The sequence below is a fragment of the Mercenaria mercenaria genome, chromosome 1, assembly GCF_021730395.1.
Source record: "Mercenaria mercenaria strain notata chromosome 1, MADL_Memer_1, whole genome shotgun sequence".
Lineage (NCBI taxonomy): Eukaryota > Metazoa > Mollusca > Bivalvia > Venerida > Veneridae > Mercenaria > Mercenaria mercenaria.
In genome coordinates, this window is record NC_069361.1 from 93,569,984 (window position 1) to 93,590,988 (window position 21,005).

A 21,005-nucleotide genomic window follows, 5' to 3' on the forward strand; every position below is an offset into this window, starting at 1 on the left:
TTTTAGCTCACCTGAGTTTTTCTGATCGCTTGATGTCCGGCATCCAGCGTCTGTCTGTCATCTGTCGTCTGTCTGTCAACATTTAGCTTGTGTATGCGATAGAGGCTGTATTTTTCAACTGATCTTCATGAAACTTGTTCAGAATGATTGCCTTGATGAAATCTAGGCAGAGTTCGAAAATGGGTCTGCTGGGGTCAAAAACTAGGTCACTAGGTCAAATCAAAGAAAAACCTTGTGTGTGCGATAGAGGCTGTATTTTTCAATTGATCTTCATGAATATTGGTCAGAATGATTACCTTGATGAAATCTAGGCCGAGTTCGAAAAGGGGTCAACTGGGGTCAGAAACTAGGTCACTAGGTCAAATCAAGGAAAAACCTTGTGTATGCGATAGAGGCTGTATTTTTCAGTTAATCTTCATGAAACTTGGTCAGAATGATTACCTTGAAGGAATCTAGGCCGAGTTTGAAAATGGGTAATTTGGGGTCAAAAACTAGGTCACTAGGTCAAATCAAAGAAAAATCTTGTGTATGCGATAGAGGCTGTATTTTTCAATTGATCTTCATGAATTTTGGTCAGAATGATTGCCTTGATGAAATCTAGGCTGAGTTCGAAAAGGGGTCATCTGGGGTCAAAAACTAGGTCACTAGGTCAAATCAAAGAAAAACCTTGTGTATGCGATAGAGGCTGTATTTTTCAACTGATCTTCATGAATATTGGTCAGAATGATAACCTTCATATAAAATCAAGGCCGAGTTCAAAAAAAGGTCAACTGGGGTCAGAAACTAGGTCACAAGTTCAAATCAAGGAAAAACCTTGTGTATGCGATAGATGCAGTATTTTTCAATTAATCTTCAAGAATTTTGGTCAGGATGATTGCCTTGATGAAATCTAGGTCAAGTTCGAATATGGGTCATCTGGGGTCAAAAAATAGGTCACTAGGTCAAATCAAGGAAAAAACTTGTGTATGCGACAGAGGCTGTATTTTTTAATTGATCTTCATGAATATTGGTCAGAATGATTGCTTTGATGAAATCTAGGCCGAGTTCGAAAATGGGTCAAAAACTAGGTCATATCTAAGAAAATACTTGTTTAAACTCAAGAGACCACATTTTTAGTCCAATCTTAATGAAATTTGACCAAAATATTTGTTTTCGTGAAATCACTAGGTTAAACATGTTTACACTGTTATAGTGTGTTTCTCAGGTAAGCGACCTAGGGCCATCTTGGCCCTCTTGTTTAGCTCACCTGAGCACAAAGTGCTCAAAGGCGAGCTTTAGTGATCGCCCTGTGTCCGTCGTCCATCAGTTGTCCATCATCCGTCATCAACAATTTGACTGTTAACACTCTAGAGGTCACAATTGTGGCCCAAACTTGGTCAGAATGTTACCCTCAATAAAATCTTGGACGAGTTTGATATTGGGTCAGCTGGGGTCAAAAACTAGGTCACCAGGTCAAATCAAAGGAAAAGCTTGTTAACACTATAGAGGTCACATTTTTAGCCCAATCTTAATGAAACTTGGTCAGAATGTTACCCTCAACAAAATATTGGAAGAGTTTGATATTGGGTCATCCAGGATCAAAAACTAAGTCACCAGGTCAAATCAAAGGAAAAGCTTGTTAACACTGTAGAGGCCACATTTATAATTGTATCTACATGAAATTTAGTCAAATTGTCAATCTTGATGATCTTAAGGTCCAGTTTGAATCTGGGTCATGTAGGATTAAAAACTAGGTCACCAGGTCAAATCAAAGGAAAAGCTAGTTTACACTGTAGAGGCCATATTTGTTACCATATCTTAATGAAATTAGGTCAGAATGTTAATCTTGCTGACCTTTAAGTCATATTCAAATCTGGGTCAGGTGGGGTCAAAAACTAGGTCACTAGGTCAAATCAAAGGAAAAGCTTGTTAACACTCTAGAGGCCACATTTATGACTGTATCTTCAGGAAACTTAGTCAGAATGTTAATCTTGGTAAAAATTAGGTCACTGGGTCATATCAAAGGAAAAGCTATTTAACACTTCAGAGGCCAAATTTATGACCATATCGTATTAAAACTTGGTCAGAATGATGATCTTTAGGTCAATAGGTCAGGTGAGCGATACAGGGCCTTCTTGGCCCTCTTGTTTCAGATAGAGCCTTGAAATTTGGATGACAAATACAGTTTTGCACACTGATCATAAAACTGACTTTCAGTGACTATGAATGTGACCTACTGACCTACTTTCTTAATATTTTAGCATCAGTTTGACATTTGAAACATATAGCTCATCTTACTCAAGTGAGCGATCAAGGGTCATCATGACCCTCTTGACTAAAATTACAAATGACATTCACTTGTTTCAGTTCTTTGTTTCCCTACTTGAAAAATGCACGTGCATGTCTATACTGCAACAAGTGTAACTCTAACAAAAATTATATAGACTTGGAAACCAGTATGCTATATTAAAATAGCTAACAAACATTGTGTTTTCAGACATTCCTGAAATTCACTGTATTTAGGCATAATATGGTAAATTAAATGAACCTTTGACAATTCAGATAGGTCTTTGACATTAGCAATGACCACAATACATAAAAAGATCTTTGACACTGGCACTGAAAGCTTTACTCTTTATAGTGACTGCGCTGTACAGCCCAGAAAAAGACTTAAAATTCAAACTGTGACACATACTTTTCATCTTGCCAAAATTTATCACACATTTCTAATGAACAACATAGACACCAAAGGTGGAAAGTAGAAGATAATTTTTAACTCGACACCACTGCCTTCATATTTAATGAGTACTGGGATTTTTCCCCACTCTGCAAATGGTAAAGAATGCAGTATAAAGGCATTTCTGTTCCTAGTCCACTTGTTATCCCAAGCCGAAAGCAGAGGGATATAGTTTTGGGGTTGTTCTTCCGTCAGTCCGTCCATCTTTTCGTCCATCTGGAGCCATATCTAGGAAGTGGTTGGGAATATTTAAATAAAACTTAATATATATGTTCACCACAATAGGGAAATGCAGCCAGTCAAGTTTCAGTCAGATTGCCCAAGTAACAACAGAGTTATGCACTTTCTGCTTCATTACTTGTGACATATTTGACCTAGAACTATGAAACTTAATTTGAATATACACCACCATAATGTGGTAGTGTACACACAATTTCGTCAGGATCTCTTTTGAAATTCAGAATTATTGCTCTTTAATTGTTTAAAAATCCACATATTTGTACTTATTAAAAAACTAACAAATCAGTAGAATTTCATTAAACTTCTTTCATTTTTAGCTCACCAGTGCTCAAGGTGAGCTATTGTGACCAGTCATTGTCTGGTGTCCGTCATCCATCAACATTTGCCTTGTGAACACTCTAGAGGCCACATTTGTGGCCCAATCTTTATGAAACGTGGTCAGAATGTTAGTCTTGATGATCTCTAGGTCAAGTTTTAAACTGGGTCATGTTGGGTCAAAAACTAGGTCAGTAGGCCAGATCAAAGGAAAAACTTGCGAACACTCTAGAGACCACATTTGTGATTCAATGTTAGTCTTGATGATCTCTAGGTCAGATTCGAAACTGGGTCATGTTGGGTCAAAAACTAGGTCAGTAGGCCAGATCAAATTAAAATCTTGTCAACACTCGAGAGACCACAATTCAAGTTTGAAAGTCATTAGAATTAGTCAGAATATTTGTCTTGATTATTTATAGGTCAAGTGTGAATCTGGGTCAGGTGGCATCAAAAACTAGGTCACCCGGTCAAATCAAAGGAAAAGCTTGTGAACACTCTAGAGGCCACAGTTGTGAACCAATCTTTATGAAATTTGGTCAGAATGTTTGTCTTGATGATGTATAGGCCTAGTTCGAATCTGGGTCATGTTTGATCAAAAACTAGGTCAGTAGGCCAAATCAAAGGAAAAGCTTGTGAACACTCTAGAGGCCAATGGTTTGACTTAATCTTTATGAAATTTGGTCAGAATGTTTGTCTTGATGATCTTTAGGTCAAGGTTGAATTTGGGTCATGTGGGGTCAAAAACTAGGTCAGAATGCCAGATCAAAGGAAAAGCTTGTGATCACTCTAGACGCTACATTTGTGACCCAATCTTTATGAAACTTGGTCTGAATGTTTGCCTTAATGATCTTTAGATCAAGTTTGAAACCGGGTCATGCAGGATCAGAAAGTAAGTCAGTAGGCCAGATCAAAGGAAACACTCTATCGGCCTCAGTTGTGACTCAATCTTTATGAAACTTGGTCAGAATGTGTCTCTTGATGATCTCTAGGTTAAGTTTTAATCTGGGTCATTTAAGGTCAAAACCAAGGTCACATGGCCAAATCAAAGGAAAAGTTTGTGATCACTAAAGGCTACAGTTGGTCCCCCCCTCCCTCCTCCAAAAAAATAAATAAATAAAACAAAACATTTTTTCAATCCTTTTTCTTTTAAAATTCAAACCTTCCATGAATATTTATCAACATGCAAAGTTGTACCCTTCCCCCCCCCACCTCACTCCTCCCCCCGCCCATCCCCCCCACCACCCTGATCATGCATGCCCCAGCCGCCCCCCCCCCCCCCCCCCCCCAACAATTTTTCTTCATTTTTTGTTTTCCATCAATATTCATTTTCAAGAGTTGAAGTTTTGTACCCTCACCCAGTCAGCCTCCCACATCATTCCCTGCCCCCAATCCCTCCTTCCCCGCCCCCCCCCCCCCCCCCCCCCCCCACTCTTCAAAAAAAAAGATATTTTTTCTTTCCATTTCTTCTTTAAAAAAAATTTTCAAACCTTCCATGAGTGTTTAACTAGTGCAGTTGTAACCACACCCACACCTGCCACCACCCACGTTCCAGATTTCTTACTTGATTGTGCTTTCTTAAGGACATTAAGTTCTTTTAAGTTCAGATGTACATGTTAAACAGCAACACTTGGTGCCAAACTACTCAAATACAATATTTTGTTCTAGTTACACTTCAAGATCACATTTTAAATAACTCCATATAATTCTAAAACCTAAGCTTATTACACATTAGTCAGGATCAACATAACATACATTTATTATGTACACTTAAAACATTCATTTTCTGTTAAATTGTTTGACCCACACGCTTAGCTCAGTAGGTAGAGCGTCGGTCTATGGATCGCAGGGTCGTGAGTTTGATCCTCGGGCTGGGCGTATGTTCTCCGTGATTATTTATCCCCCCGCCAAAGGCGAAGGGGATATTAGAAATGCTCTCCGTCCGTCCGTGCGTCCGTCCGCAGGGTTTTTTCTAGCTAATTTGGGAACATAGCCTATACCTCTAAAATCGGGAATTTTGACGCGTAAATGTTCCAAATTGGGAAATATTTAGTCCAATAGGATATAGTAAAGATGTGTTTAAGCACTTTCTTGTACACTTATTTCACATTGTACAACCTCTTACACATACTGCCATTACAAAATTGTCCATAATTTGGTCAATGTTTGTGCAATTTTGATGAATTTTTTTTCAGAATGTAGATTGGGAATTTTTGCACTCATTTTGGGAAAAATACATACTTTTTGGCATTGGGAATATAGCCGAATAACGGCTATAAAAACGGCAGAAAAAAAACCCTGGTCCGCAACGATCTTTGTCCGGAGCATAACTCCAAAAGTACTGGAGGGATTTTCTTCAAACTTCATACACTGATAGAACACATTGGGAGGAAGTGCAGTGTGCAAGAACAATAACTCTTCCTTGCCTATTTTTTGAGTTATTCCCCTTTATCATATTTTCTTAAAAAAATTTGTCCGGAGCATAACTCCAAAAGTACTGGAGGGATTTTCTTCAAACTTCATACACTGATAGAACACATTGGGAGGAAGTGCATTGTGCAAGAGACAATAACTCTACCTTGCCTATTTTTAGCTCACCTGTCACATAGTGACAAGGTGAGCTTGTGTGATCACCCTTCGTCCGTCGTCAGTCCGTCCGTGCTTGCGTGCGTCCGTCAACAATTTCTTGTCTGCACGATAGTGGTTTCATTTATGATTTTATTTTAACCAAACTTGCACACAACTTGTATCACCATAAGATCACGGTTCCTTTCTTGAACTGGCCAGATCCCATTATGGGTTCCAGAGTAATATGGCCCCTGAAAGGGCCAAAATTAGCTATTTTGACCTTGTCTGCACAATAGCAGCTTTATTTATGATTTGAATTTTACCACACTGGCACACAACTTGTATCACCATAAGATCTTGGTTCCTTTCTTGAACTGGCCAGATTCCATTATCGGTTCCAGAGTTATGGCCCCTGAAAAGGCCAGAATTAGCTATTTTGACATTGTCTGCACAATAGCAGCTTCATTTATGATTTGATTTTAACCAAACTTGCACACAACTTGTATCACCATAAAATCTTGGTTCCTTTCTTGAACTGGCGAGATTCCATTATGGGTTCCAGAGTGATGGCCCCTGAAAGGGCCAGAATTAGCTATTTTGACCTTGTCTGCACAATAGCAGCTTCTTTTATGATTTGAATTTGATCAAACTTGCACAAAACTTGTGTCACCATAAGATCTCGGTTCCTTTCTTGAACCGGCCAGATCCCATAATGGGTTCCAGAGTTATGGCCCCTGAAAGGGCCAAAATTAGCTATTTTGACCTTGTCTGCACAATAGCAGCTTCAATTATGATTTGATTTTAACCAAAGTTGCACACAACTTGTATCACCACAAGATCTTGCTTCCTTTCTTCAACTGGCCAGATTCCATCATGGGTTCCAGAGTTGTGGCCCCTTAAAGGTCCAAAATTGGCTATTTTGGCTTTTGCAGCCATATAGACTTCATTTATGGTTTTATTTGATACAAACTTCCAAAATATCTTCAACAACAATAAATCTTGGATTCTATGACAAATCAGATTCAATCGTAGGTTCCAGAGTTATTTTATATCTGATTACCTCCCCTGATTGTAATCAAAATGGATTTATATCAGTAAGTACTTATAGGACTTATTTGAAATTTCATTATTGTTATTAGTTGGACTGAGACAATCAGGGTAGATAACTATGAACTGATTTTATGTCAAATTACCTCCCTTTATTTCAAATTAAAATGGGTATATCTCCATAACTAATGAAGATACTGATCTGAAATTTCATTTATGATGTAAACAGATTTATTTGGCAGATATCTTTTGTTCACTTACAATTTTTTTTTAATTACTTCCCTTTTACGTTACTATAAATAGCTTATTTTTAGTAACTTTTTTATTATTGGCCGTAGGGAAAAACCGAGACCACTTTTCTGTGGTACAACATGGATGGTACCTCCAATTTTTAGGTGTTTTTTGACATATCTATACCTTGTAAGAATTTTTTTTTCTTTTTGGTTAAATTTCTTCGCTTTGTTGTTCCTGTCCTTTGGACTTAGATATTTTTTCTGAGGACCTTCTTGTCCTCACCTCAAGTGCAATGATAACAGGTGAGCGATATAGGGCCATCATGGCCCTCTTGTTTGAGTTATTCCCCTTTATCATATTTTCTTAAAAAAAATTGTCCGGAGCATATCTTCTTCATGCATGGAGGGATTTTGATATATCTTAGCACAAATGTTTACCACCATGAGGCGAAGTGTCATGTGCACGAACCAGGTCCCTAGGTCTAAGGTCAAGGTCACACTTAGAGGTCAAAGGATACAAGAATGAAAACCTTGTCCGGAGCATTTCTTCTTCATGCATAGAGGGATTTTGATATAACTTGGCGTAATATTCAGCACCATGAGACGGAGTGTCATGCGCAAGATCCAGATCACTAGGTCTAAGGTCAAGGTGACACTTAGAGGCCAGAGGTCAGATACAAGAACGACTTTGTCCGAAGCATTTCTTCTTCATGCATGGAGGGATTTTGATGTAACTTGGCACAATTATACACCATCATGAGACGAAGTGTCATGCGCAGTTCCCTTCTTTAGAATTACTTCCCTTTGTTGTTACTTTAAATAGCTTTTATTGTAACTTTTTCATTACTAGTCGTAGGGAAAAATCGAGACCACTTTTCTGTAGTACAACCTGCATGCTATATCCAATTTTGAGGTGTATTTTGACCAATCTCTACCTGATAAAGATTTTTGTATGGACTTGCAATTTTTTTTTTTTTTTTTTTTTTTTTTTTAAGATTAACTTCCCTTAGTTGTTACTATAAATAACTTATATTGTAACATTTTTATAATTGACCGTAGGGAAAAAACAAGACCACTTTTCTGTGGTACAACATAGATGTTACTCTCCAATTTTAGGTGTATTTTATTTTATATAAGGTATCTCTACCTGGTAAGGAGTTTTTTTGTGGACTTAAAAAAACAAAAGACTTACAATGATTACTAAACAACCACAAAATTAACATTCCATTTGCAAATACAGCTGCTAGAGTAAAGAAATTGCTGTGACGGGCATATATTGTGACATTCTTGCACTCTTGTTCCCTGTTAGCTTTCCATTCCTTCTTTTTACAGTAGCCATATTGAAAAACATCATAGCTATACTCTTCATGAAAATTAATAAAATTTAGCAGTAAACCACCTCACTACTGACTTATTCTTTCTTCCCCATCTTTAAATCCCCTGATGCGGACCACAACTAAACTGTTCTTCAAAGCTTTCCCCAAAATGAATACTTTCAGACACTAACTTGCCAGGAACTTTAGCCTTCAATTATAATATGCCCGGCAGGGGGATTAGCCATGTGTAACATGGCTCTTGTTTGATAAACGACATTGTGTCTGAAATCATTAGTCCTCCACCTCTGATTCATGTGGGGAAGTTGGCAGTTACCTGCAGAGAACAGGTCTGTACTGGTACAGAATCCAGGAACACTGGTTAGGTTAACTGCCCGCCGTTACTTGACTGAAATGCTGTTGAAAAATGGTGTTAAACCCAAAACTAACAAACAAATAAACTGTTAAATTGTTCTTGACTAATGAAATTATTTGCCTCTAGTAACATCCTTAACTTTTTGCCGGATATATTTTTTTTGCTATCCTCACCACAAACACTTTCGGCGGGGGTTACCAATTCATCAAATTGGCTTGCTTATATGTATGTCATAATTTATGATACTAGTATACAGTACAACCTCTCCAGAGCGGCCCTCTCTTAAGCAAAAACCTCTCTATAACAACACCATCAAAATTTACCTCAGCTGAAATAAACTGTTAAATTTACCTCTCCAGAACAACGACCTCTACACAACAATCAATATTTGTATCTCCTAAAGGGTGTTGTTATACAGAGGTGGTACTGTACTTCCACTGACACAAACATGACTCATGTGAGTGATATAGGGCCATTTTGGCCCTCTTGTTATTTTTTTCTTTGGCAAATATAAACTTATGCACTCTTGAACTTGGACAAAACATGTGTACTTACATCTTATTAGTTTATAGAATCTCTTGGTGAGAACTGCTTTCAAAGCTTTTCATAGATTTCAGTGAAACTTCTGAACATGATCCTTTTTATTTTTCAGAGCAAGCTTGTCACTGTTGTAACATTAATTGTTGTCATCGTGGTGATTCAGGTAAGAAACAGATCCATATTTACTCAATCTGTACCTTTGAAAAATTCCATCTTTTTCACATAGTAAGTCATCAAGATTAAAAAGTACATAAAACTTGTAGTTTAATGACTGTTGGGCATTTTCATTTCCTTTTGTAGCTTGATAATTTGAAAAATAAGGATGTACTTATCCCAGTATAAGTGTAGTATGTTACTTTGAGTTTAAAGTTTTATCATTTCACTATATCTCCTGAACAGCTTTCTGCAAGGGGCTGTCATCTTTTGGTCTTTATGGTCAGATATTCAGTTTAAGACTACTCAGTTCATATATTTGCTGGTTTAAGTTTTATGGGAAGGTTCTAAATTCATCTCTTTCTTCTCAACTACTGTCCCTATTGTAAAATCTAATATGTAGATGCTGACATCTTTATACACCCGCAAATGAAGTTTATGGGATATATAGAAGTCATTTCACCGTCTAGCAGCCTGTTGGTTAGTTGGCTGGTCCATTGCAAAAAGTTTGTGTTACATACTACTTCTGTTTTTAAAGTGATTCCAATGAAAGTTCGTAGTTACACAGGTCACTGTGAAGTTTACCTGAGGGTTATATTTTTTATGGGATGGACAATGGTGGAGGGCACCCATATTCCCTCAAGTTTTAAAAACAAAATCACTTTCACAATCTTTAAGGGATTCAAATGAAACTACATACATATGATTACAATGAAGTGAAGATATGTGTGACATTTTATTAGCTCACCTGAGCCAAAGGCTCATTTTGAGCTTTTGTGACCGTTCAGTGTCCATCGTGCATCGTCCGTCCGTCAACATTTTCTAAAAATACGTTCTTGAAAACCTCTGGGCAGAATTACATCAGACTTAACAGGCACAAAGTGAGCTATTGTGATCATGATGTGTTTGTTGTGCATGCATGCGTTTGTGTGTGCGTCTTTGCATGCGTCTGTCAAGTCGTCCGTCCATCATCAACAATTGTGTTTAAATGACATCTCCAAAACCACTGAATGGATTTCGATGAAACTTGGCCTGGATGTTGCTTGGGTGGTCCTCTACCAAAATTGTTCAAGTGCTTCCACTTGATGGCACGTAAGGGCCGCCAGAGCTAAAAGTAGGAAAGTCTTCAAACGACATCTCCTAAACTGATGGTCCGATTTTGAAATAATTTTATACAAATTGTCCTTATGTGACCCTCTGTGAAGATATTCAAATTATACTGATTCATGAAAAAACATGGCCGCAAGGGGGCATGGTCACTTTTGTCTATATGTATCTAGTGGAAATTTAAAATCTCTTCTTGTGTGAAACTGCTGACTTAATTCTAAAATAATTTTACACAAATGGTCCTTGTGTGACCATCTACCAAGATTGTTCAAATTATTTTGATTTGTCAAAAAACATGGCCACCAGAGGGCGTGGTCACTTTTCCCTATATGTATATAGTGGAAACTTTAAAAATCTTCTTGTATGAAACTGCTGGTCAGATTTTAAAATAACTTTACACAAATGGTCCTTGTGTGACCTTCTGTCATTAGATTGTTCAAATTATTCTGATTCGTCAAAAACATGGCTGCCAGTGGGCATGGTCACTTTTCTTCTCTGAATCAATAATTGCTAGAGCCTTGATATTTGACGTGTGATATCAGATTTGTAATGTCTACCATAATTGTTCAAATTATTGCCCTAGGTTCAAAAGTGTGTCTGACATGTATATAATATAGGCTAACGTAGAAGAAACCTAACTCTGTACATATACAAACACACTTGAAGCCTTGTACACAGGTGAGCGCTTTAGGGTCAATGACCCTCTTGTTTAAAAAATCTCCTGTAAACCAGAAAATAAAAAAAATGCTGGCCTCAAGGATATTTGTAGTTGATGTGTTAAAGCTAGTTATTTTGTGTATTCATATATAGCAATACATGGCAGTGGCACCAGACCAAATCGAAGAGCACGACAGGATACTGGAGGTGATGAAGGTGAGTGAACTATTTAAAATTTATTAATTCCCACTTCCAAGAATTGTTTTCAGGCCCTTCCCTAGAAAATTTTTAAGGCGCTGGCCGCTGGGGTAAAGTTTGCATGGCGGTATAAGGGGTTGGTGCGGGAGGGGTGTCCCCTCCTGTGTTTGATTTTTTAAACAAAATATCGAACCCAAATGGTACTTATTAGCTCACCAGAGCACGTAGTGCTCAAGGTGAGCTATTGTGGTTGGTCATTGTCCGGCGTCCATCAACATTTGCATTGTGAACACTCTAGAGGCCACAATTGTGACCCAATCTTTATGAAACTTGGTCAGAATTTTAGTCCAGATGATTTCTAGGTCAGGTTTGAAAGTGGGTCATGTTAGGTCAAAAACTAGGTAAGTAGGCCAGATCAAAGGAAAAGCTTGTGAACACTCTTAGAGGCCACAGTTTTGACCCAATATTTGTGAAACTTGGTCAGAATGTTTGTCTTGATGATTTCTGGGTCAAGTTCGAATCTGGGTCATGTGGGGTCAAAAACTAGGTCACATGGTCAAATCAAAGGGAAAGCTTCTGAACACTTCAGAGGCCACAGTTGTGACTCAATCTTTATGAAACTTGGTCAGAATGTTTGTCTTGATGATTTCTAGGTCACATTGGAAGCTGGGTCATGTGGGATCAAAAACTAGGTCACTAGGCCAGATAAAAGGAACATCTTGTCTGCACTCTAGAGAAGACAATTTCAGTTTGAAAAAACTCATGAGAATTAGTCAGAATGTTTGTCTTGATAGTCTATAGTTCAAGTTCGAATCCGGGTCATGTGGGGTCAAAAACTAGGTCACCCGGTCAAATCAAAGGAAAAGCTTATGACCACTCTAGAGGCCACTTGACTTGGCACAAATTTTCCCCATAATGAATTGATGCATCTTGTGCAAGACCCAGACCCCTAGCTCCAAGGTCAAGGTCACCTGTGGAGATTTTTTTATTGTTTTTATCTGGTCTTTACCTTTTTAAATGCCCGTCTCTGAAAGAGCACGTATTATGTGAACACCCGAGGCATGCGGTTGGCGTCCAAAAGCATGTCCGCTCTCTAAGTAAAATAGTTTTCATCCAATCTACACCAAACTTTCAAACAATGTTTGTGGGCATAATATCTCGGCCAAGTTCGATAACCAGCCAAATTGCCCCAGGCACTCTTGGATTATGGCCCTTGAATTACTTGAAATCTGCAAATTTAGCCTTGTCCGCTCTCTAAGTCGAACAGTTTTCATCCGATCTTCACCAAACTTGGTGATAATGTTTGTGGGCATAATATCTTGGCCAAATTCAATAAGAAGCCAAATCGCCCCAGGCACTCTTGGATTATGGCCCTTGAATTACTCAAAATATTTTTATGATACATAACTGAATATTTAGACGGGTGTATTTTGTGACAGTCTGGCACTCTTGTTTTGGATTAACCAGGCATACAACATCAACATTATTACCTTTATGATACATTACTATATATTTAGACAGACATATTTTGTGTCAGTCTGACACTCTAGTTTATGCATTAGTTTATATTCAAATAACTTGGCATATATATTCACCATTTCAAGACATTGTGTCATGTACAAAGGTCAAGGTCACAGGCACATGTTAACTTTCTATTTTTTCTGATCACTCGATGTCCAGCGTCTGTCTGTCTGTCGTCTGTCCGTCAACATTTAGCTTGTGTATGCGATAGAGGCTGTATTTTTCAACTGATCTTCATGAAGTTTGGTCAGAATGATTAAATTGATTAAATCTAGGCCGAGTTCGAAAATTGGACAGTGGGTCATCTGGGGTCAAAAACCAGGTCACTAGGTCAAATCAAAGAAAAACCTTGTGTATGCGACAGAGGCTGTATTTTTCAATTAATCTTCATAAATTTTGGTCAGAATTACCTTGATTAAATCTAGGCCGAGTTTGAAAATGGGTTATCTGGGGTCAAAAACTAGGTCACTAGGTCAGATCAAAGAAAAACCTTGTGTATGCGATAGAGGCATTATTTTTCAATTAATCTGCATGAATTTTGGTCAGAATGATAACCTTGATGAAATCTAGGCCAAGTTCGAAAATGGGTCATCTGGGTTCAAAAACTAGCTCACTAGGTCAAATCAAAGAAAAACCTTGTGTATGCGATAGAGGCTGTATTTTTCAATTGATCTTTATGAAATTTGGTCAGAATAATTGACTTGATAAAATCTAGGTCGAGTTTGATTATTGGTCATCTGAGATCAAAAAGTAGGTCACTAGGTCAAATCAAAGAAAACCCTTGTGTATGCAATAGAGGCTGTATTTTTCAATTGATCTTCATGAAATTTGGTCAGAATGATTGCCTTGATGAAACCTATTCCAAGTTCGAATATGGGTCATCTGGGATTAAAAAGTAGGTCACTAGATTTAATCAAAGGAAAACCTTGTGTATACGATAGAGGCTGTTTTTTTCTTTCTCAATTGATCTTCCTGAAAGTAAGTCAGAATGGTTGCCTTGATGAAATCTAGGTAAAATTTGAATATGGGTCATCTGTAGTTAAAAACTAGATCACTAGGTCAAATCAAAGAAAAACCTTGTGTATGCGATAGAGGCTGTAATTTTCAATTGATCTTCATGAAATTTGGTCAGAATGATAGGCTTGATGAAATCTAGGTCAGTTTCGAATATGGGTCATCTGGGGTCAAAAACTAACTAGGTCAAATCAAAGAAAATACTTGTTTTTGCTCCAATTTTAATGATAATTGGTCAGAATATTTTTTTTCTATGAAATCACTAGGTCAGACATGTTTACACTGTTATGGTGTATTATGGTGTGTTTCTCAGGTGAGCGACCTAGGGCCATCTTGGCTCTCTTGTATCAGTTTTCCCACTAATTATGTCTCCCACCACACAATGGTGTGGGAGACATATTGATTTACTGCTGTATGTGTGTCTGCCTGTCTGTTACAAATCTTGTCCAGGCTCTAAGTCAAACAGTTCTCATCCCATCTTCTCCGAACTTGAACTTAATGTGTTTGACTAAAAGTCCTCGGCCATGTTCGATAACTAGCCAAATCGGCCACGGCACTTCAGAATTATGGCCCTTGAATTATCTAAGTCATTGGTGCATACACAGATGCCAATATCCACACTCTAAGTCTTTGGTGCATGGTTGACTCAGATACATAACTATTCAGATGATTGGGCAGTTGTGGGTGAAATTATGTTTTAGGTAAAATGATTGGTATTGATAGATATAAAAAGCTATTAACAATTGTAGACTTGTAGAATGCAAAGCTGGGCACAAGTTACAACTTAATGGTTTATATAGCTAAATGTAGCATTAGTATGGTGCAACACATTAGGTTGATATGTACTGCAGCTCTGCATTGACAAACAGTAGAATTAACTTTTTTTTATGTGTAGTTTAGAAAAAAATTTTTAGTATCATATGACATGCATTTCATTTGTTTATTAATTACCTCCCTTTTATATATAAAATATATCATTATATTTGTATTTATTTATTTTTCTTACCAATTTAAAAATCAAATCAAAATACAGATATAAGCATTTGAAAGCATTCACCAATTATAGCTTTCAAGACGTTTTGAAACTTCAGAATGTCTTCATGAATTATATGATATATAGTTATGATTTATATACATTGTTAGTAATTCTTACCCAGTTACCTTGAAGATGTTGTATTGGCCTGCAGTTTGTTTTGTGAAAAATGTCCCTAGGCGGGGGATGTTGGTAACTCTATTACAATTTCTTGTTTTTAGCTCATCTGTCACGTAGTGACAAGGTGAGATTTTGTGATCACCTGTCATCTGTCTGTCTGTCGTCCGTCCACAATTTCTTGTGAACACGATAGAGACCACATTTTGCAATCAATTTTAATGAAACTTGCACACAACTTGTATTAACATAATATGTCAGTTCCTTTTGAAAACTTGCCAGATCCCATCATGGGTTCAAGAGTTAATGCCCCTTAAAGGGCCAAAATTTTCTATTTTGGCTTGTGAGCATGATAGGGACCACATTTTGCAAGTTATTTTAATTAAACTCTTGCACAAATTATATTGGAATATTATCTTGGTTCCTTTTGGAAACTGGCCAGATCCAATCATGGGTTCCAAATTTATGGCCCCATAAAGGGCCAAAATTTGCTGCTTTGGCTTTTGCAGCCATATAGAGACTTCATTTATGGTTTGATTTGATACAAACTTGCAAAATATCTTTAACAGTAATAGATCTTGGATTCCGTGATGGATCCCTCAGATCCAATCATAAGCTCCCGAGTTACGGCCCCTAATTGACCCCTGAAAGAGCCAAAATTTGTTAATTTTTACCTGGTGAACACAATAGAAGTGACATTTTACATTTGATTTTAACCACACTTGCACACAACTTAAGTCACAGTAAGATCTCGATTCCATTTGAAAACTGCCTAGCTTCTGTCGTTCTAGAGTTACTGCCCAGGAAAAGGGCAAAACTTTCTATTTTGGCCCTTTCAGCTACACAGAGATTTCATTTATGATTTGATTTGATACAAACTTGCACAGAATGTTTATCTTGATGATCTCTAGGCCAAGTTAGAATCTGGATCATGCTTGTTAATACTAGAGACCACATTTATGACCCTATCTTCATGAAACTTGATCAAAATGTTTATCTTGATGATTCCTATGCCAGGTTTAATAGGTGAGCGATATTGAGTCATCATGACCCTCTTGTTTCTTTTTCTAGGTCAATTACCAACCTCACTGGGTCAAGTCCCATAACTCGGACATGTATTTTGGCCAAATTAAGCCCCCTTTTAGACTTGGTTAAAGTTTTGCATGCAAGTTACACTCTCAAAAACTAATGCAAATATTGAATTGAAACTTCACAGGTTTCTTCAGGTTTATAAAACTAGGTCATAGCATCAAGTACCATAACTGTGACATCTCAAAAACTTATGTAGATATTTATTTTAAACTTCACATGTGTCTTTAGGATTATAGAACATGCATACATGCATTTTGGCCAAATTATGCCCTCTTGTAGACTTAGAAAATCCTGGTTAAAGTTTTACATGCAAGTTACTATCTCCAAAACTAATGCAGATATTGAATTGAAACTTCACATGTGTCTTTGGGGTTATAAAACTAGCTGATAGCATCAAGTCCCATAACTCTGACTTGCATTTTGGCCAAATCATGTCCCCTTTTGGACTTAGAAAATCCTGGTTAAAGTTTTGCGTGCAAGGACATATAGCTATAATTTAAAGGCATATAGCTTTGAAACTTATTATTTTCTTTTTCTAGGCCAATAACCATCCTCACTGGGTCAAGTCCCATAACTCTGACATGCATTTTGGGCAAATTATGCCCCCCTTTTGGACTTAGGAAATCCTGGTTAAAGTTTTGTGTGCAAGTAGCCATTTTCTTTAGGCTGCGATGATGATGATGATGATGATGATATAGTTTTGAAACTTACTTTTTTCTTTTCTAGGTCAATTACCAAACTCACTGAATCAAGACTCATAACTTCCGACATGTATTTAGGCCAAATTATGTCCCTTTTGGACTTAGAAATCCTGGTTGAAGTTTTGCATGCAAGTTGCTATCTCAAGAACTAATGCAAATATTGAATTAAAACTTCACAAATTTCTTCAGATTTATAAAACCAGGTCAAAGCATCAAGTCACATAACTATGACGTCTATTTGCAAAATTATGTTTCCTTTTGAACTTTAAAACTTCTGGTTAAAGTTTTGCATGCAAGTTACGATCTGAAAAACTAATGCAGATACTGGATTGAAACTCTATTTAACTCTTGATTGAAACTCTGATTTAACATTTAGGGTAATATTTCTGCTTCAGGAACAATAATTTGAGCATTGTCTGTGTTACGGACAGCTCTTGTTGTTTGTAGAAGCTTTTAATGCATCTATACACTGATTGTCCAAGAAAATCGTTAACTTTTTAGCTCACCTGAGCATGAAGTGCTCAAAGTGAGCTTTTGTGATCGCCCTGTGTCTGTCGTCGTGCGTCTGTCCATCGTCAACAATTTGACTGTTAACACTCTAGAGGTCACAATTTTGGCCTAATCTTAATGAAACTTGGTCAGAATGTTACACTCATAAAAATCTTGGACGAGTTCGATATTGGGTCATCTGGGGTCAAAAACTAGGTCACCAGGTCAAATCAAAGGAAAAGCTTGTTAACACTCTAGAGGTCACAATTTTGACCCAATCTTAATGAAACTTAGTCAGAATGTTGCCCTCAATAAAATCTTGGACAATTTCGATATTGGGTCATCTGGGGTTAAAAACTAGGTCACCAGGTCAAATCAAAAGAAAAGCTTGTTAACACTCTAGAGGTCACAATTTTGGCCCAATCTTAATGAAACTTAGTCAGAATGTTACCCTCAATTAAATCTTGGATGAGTTTGGTATTGGGTCATCTGGGATCAAAAACTAGGTCACCGGGTCAAATCAAAGGAAAAGCTTGTTAACACTCTAGAGGTCACAGTTTTGGCCCAATCTTAATGAAACTTGGTCAGAATGTTACCCTTAATAAAATCTTGGATGATTTTGATATTGGGTCATCTGGGGTCAAAAACTAGGTCACCAGGTCAAATCAAAGGAAAAGCTTGTTAACACTCTAGAGGCCACATTTATGAATGTTACTCATGATGATCTCAAAGTCCAGTTTGAATCTGGGTCATGTAGGTTGAAAAACTAGGTCACCAGGTCAAATCAAAGGAAAAGCTAGTTAACACTCAAGAGGCTACATTTATGACCATATCTTAATGAAACTTGGTCAGAATGTTAATCTTGATGATCTATAGGTCCTGTTCAAATCTGGGTCAGAAGGGTCAAAAACTAGGTCACTGGGTCAAATCAAAGGAAAAGCTTGTTAACACACTAGAGGCCACATTTATGACTGTATCTTCATGAAATTTGGTCAGAATGTTAATCTTGATGATCTTTAGGAATCTGGGTCATATGGGGTCAAAAACTAGGTCACAAGGTCAAATCAAAGGAAAAGCTAGTTAACACTTTAGAGGGCACATTTATGACCATATTTTAATGAAACTTAGTCAGAATGTTAATCTTGATGATCTATAGGTCATGTTAAAATCTGGGTCAGGTGGGGTCAAAAACTAAGTCACGGGGTCAAATCAAAGGAAAAGCTTGTTAACACTCTAGAGGCCACATTTATGACTATATCGTCATGAAACTTAGTCAAAATGTTAATCTTGATGATCTTTAGGTCAAGTTCGAATCTGGGTCATATGGGGTCAGAAACTAGGTCACCAGGTCAAATTAAAAGAAAAGTTAGTTAACACTTTAGAGGCCACATTTATGACCATATCTTGATGAAACTATCTTGATGATCTTTAGGTCAATAGGTCAGGTGAGCGATACAGGGCCTTCATGGCCCTCTTGTTTTATTATTTCAATAAATAAGTGATGCATCAATCATTATTTTAACTGATGGTATTTCAATGTATACCCGACAGGACTATAGAGTTTAAAATTAAATATCTGGAGGAAAACTGGGCAAGCACCAACTAGCACTGAATGCCTTCCATTATTTGAAAAATACTCAAATAATATATTAAACTCTATAGTCCTGTCAGGTATACATTGAAATAAGACCAGTTAAAATAATTGTTTGATGCGTCGCTTATTTTGGAAATAATAAGAAAAAAGTTCGCGATTTTCTGGGACAGCCCTCGTATAGAGAAACTTTTACGTTTATTTTTTAAGATGGTGGGATATATTGGTCCCAGTCTTTTATTTTTAGCTCGACTATACGAAGTATAAGGAGAGCTATCCTACTCGCCCCGGCGTCGGCGTAGGCGTCTTTCTGCGTCCCCACCTTGGTTAAAGTTTTGGTGCACTTTCTCTTTTTTCAACTTATCTCTGTAGTTACTTGATGGATTTGATTCAAACTTGAAATACTTATTCCTCATCATCATCCACATCATCTGACATAAGGGCCATAACTCTGGCATCAATATTTCATGAATTATTCCCCCTTTTCACTTAGATTTTCAGGTTAAAATTTTGGTGCACTTTCACTCTACCTCTGTTATTACTGAATGGATTTGATTCAGACTTCAAACAGTTGTTTAGCATCATCACCCACATCATATGAGACAAGATGCATAACTCTGGCACTATTTTTTCATGAATTATTCCCCCTTTTTACTTAGAATTTTCAGGTTAAAATTTTGGTGCACTTTCACTCTACCTCTGTTATTACTGAATGGATTTGATTCAGACTTAAAATAGTTGTTTAGCATCATCACCCACATCATATGACACAAGATGCATAACTCTGGCACAATTTTTCATGAATTATTCCCCTTTTTACTTAGAATTTCAGGTTAAAGTTTTATGCACTTTCACTCTATCTCTGTTATTACTGAATGGATCTGATTCAAACTTAAACAATTGTTCAGCATCATTACCCTTATCATATGACACAAGGTGCATAACTCTGGGACCAATTTTTCATGAATTATTTCCCCTTTTTACTTAGAATTTTAGGTTAAAGTTTTGATGCACTTTCACTCTGTCTCTGTTATTACTGAATGGATTTGATTCAAACTTAAAATATTTGTTCAACATCATCACCCACACCATATGACGCAGGGTGCATAACTCTGGCACCAATTTTTCATTAATTATTCCCCCTTTTTACTTAGAATTTTAGGTTAAAGTTTTTATGCTCTTTCACTCTATCTCTGTTATTACTGAATGGATTTGATTCAAACTTAAAATAGTTGTTCAACATCATCACCCACACTATAAGACACAAGCTGCATAACTCTGGCACCAATATTTAATGTATTATGCCCCTTTTTGCTTAGGATACTTATATAGTGTTTTGATACATTTTATCTTTACCTCTCATTACTTTAAGTTGATATTTTTGACATAGACACAGGCTATTGTGCAATATCTTCATCCACAATTGGAGTCATTAAACACTGCAGTGACAGCTCTAGTTTCCTCAGATGTGCCCAGTTTCACTATCCAGCATCGAAATAGTCGAGCGCGCTGTCTCCTGTGACAGCTCTTGTTTCTTCACTGATTGAAGGAAGTTCATGAAAGTAGAATGTTCTTGGTCAGGATATTTATCTTGATGATTCCTATGCCAAGTTTAAAACTGGGTCAAAAACTAGGTCATCCAGTCAAATGAAAGCTTATTAACACTTGTGAGGCCACATTTATGACCTTATATTCATGAAACTTAGTAAGATTGTTCATCTTGATGATTCCTAGGCCAAGTTTGAAACTGGGTCATGTGAGTCAAAAACTAGGTCACTAGTTGAAGTCAAAGGAAAAGCTTGTTAACACTCTTGAGGCCACATTTGTGATCCTATCTTCATGAAACTTGACCAGAATGTTTATTTTGGTTATTCCTATGCCAGGTTCTAAACTTTGTCATATTGGGTCAAACACTAGGTCATTTGGTGAAATCAAAGAAAAAACGTTAACACACTAGAGGCCACATTTATGACCATATCTTCATGAA

The 21,005-nt window shown here is 37.1% G+C and overlaps 1 protein-coding gene across 1 annotated transcript in view; it reads left to right on the forward strand.

Moving 5' to 3' along the window:
- Positions 1-21,005, forward strand: part of LOC123530115 (uncharacterized) — a 379,601-nt gene that overhangs the window by 172,251 nt on the left and 186,345 nt on the right. The window contains exons 7-8 of the mRNA XM_053517535.1: positions 9,458-9,508; positions 11,416-11,478. Coding sequence (XP_053373510.1) covers positions 9,458-9,508; positions 11,416-11,478 — 114 coding nt within the window. The remainder of the gene's footprint in view (positions 1-9,457; positions 9,509-11,415; positions 11,479-21,005) is intronic.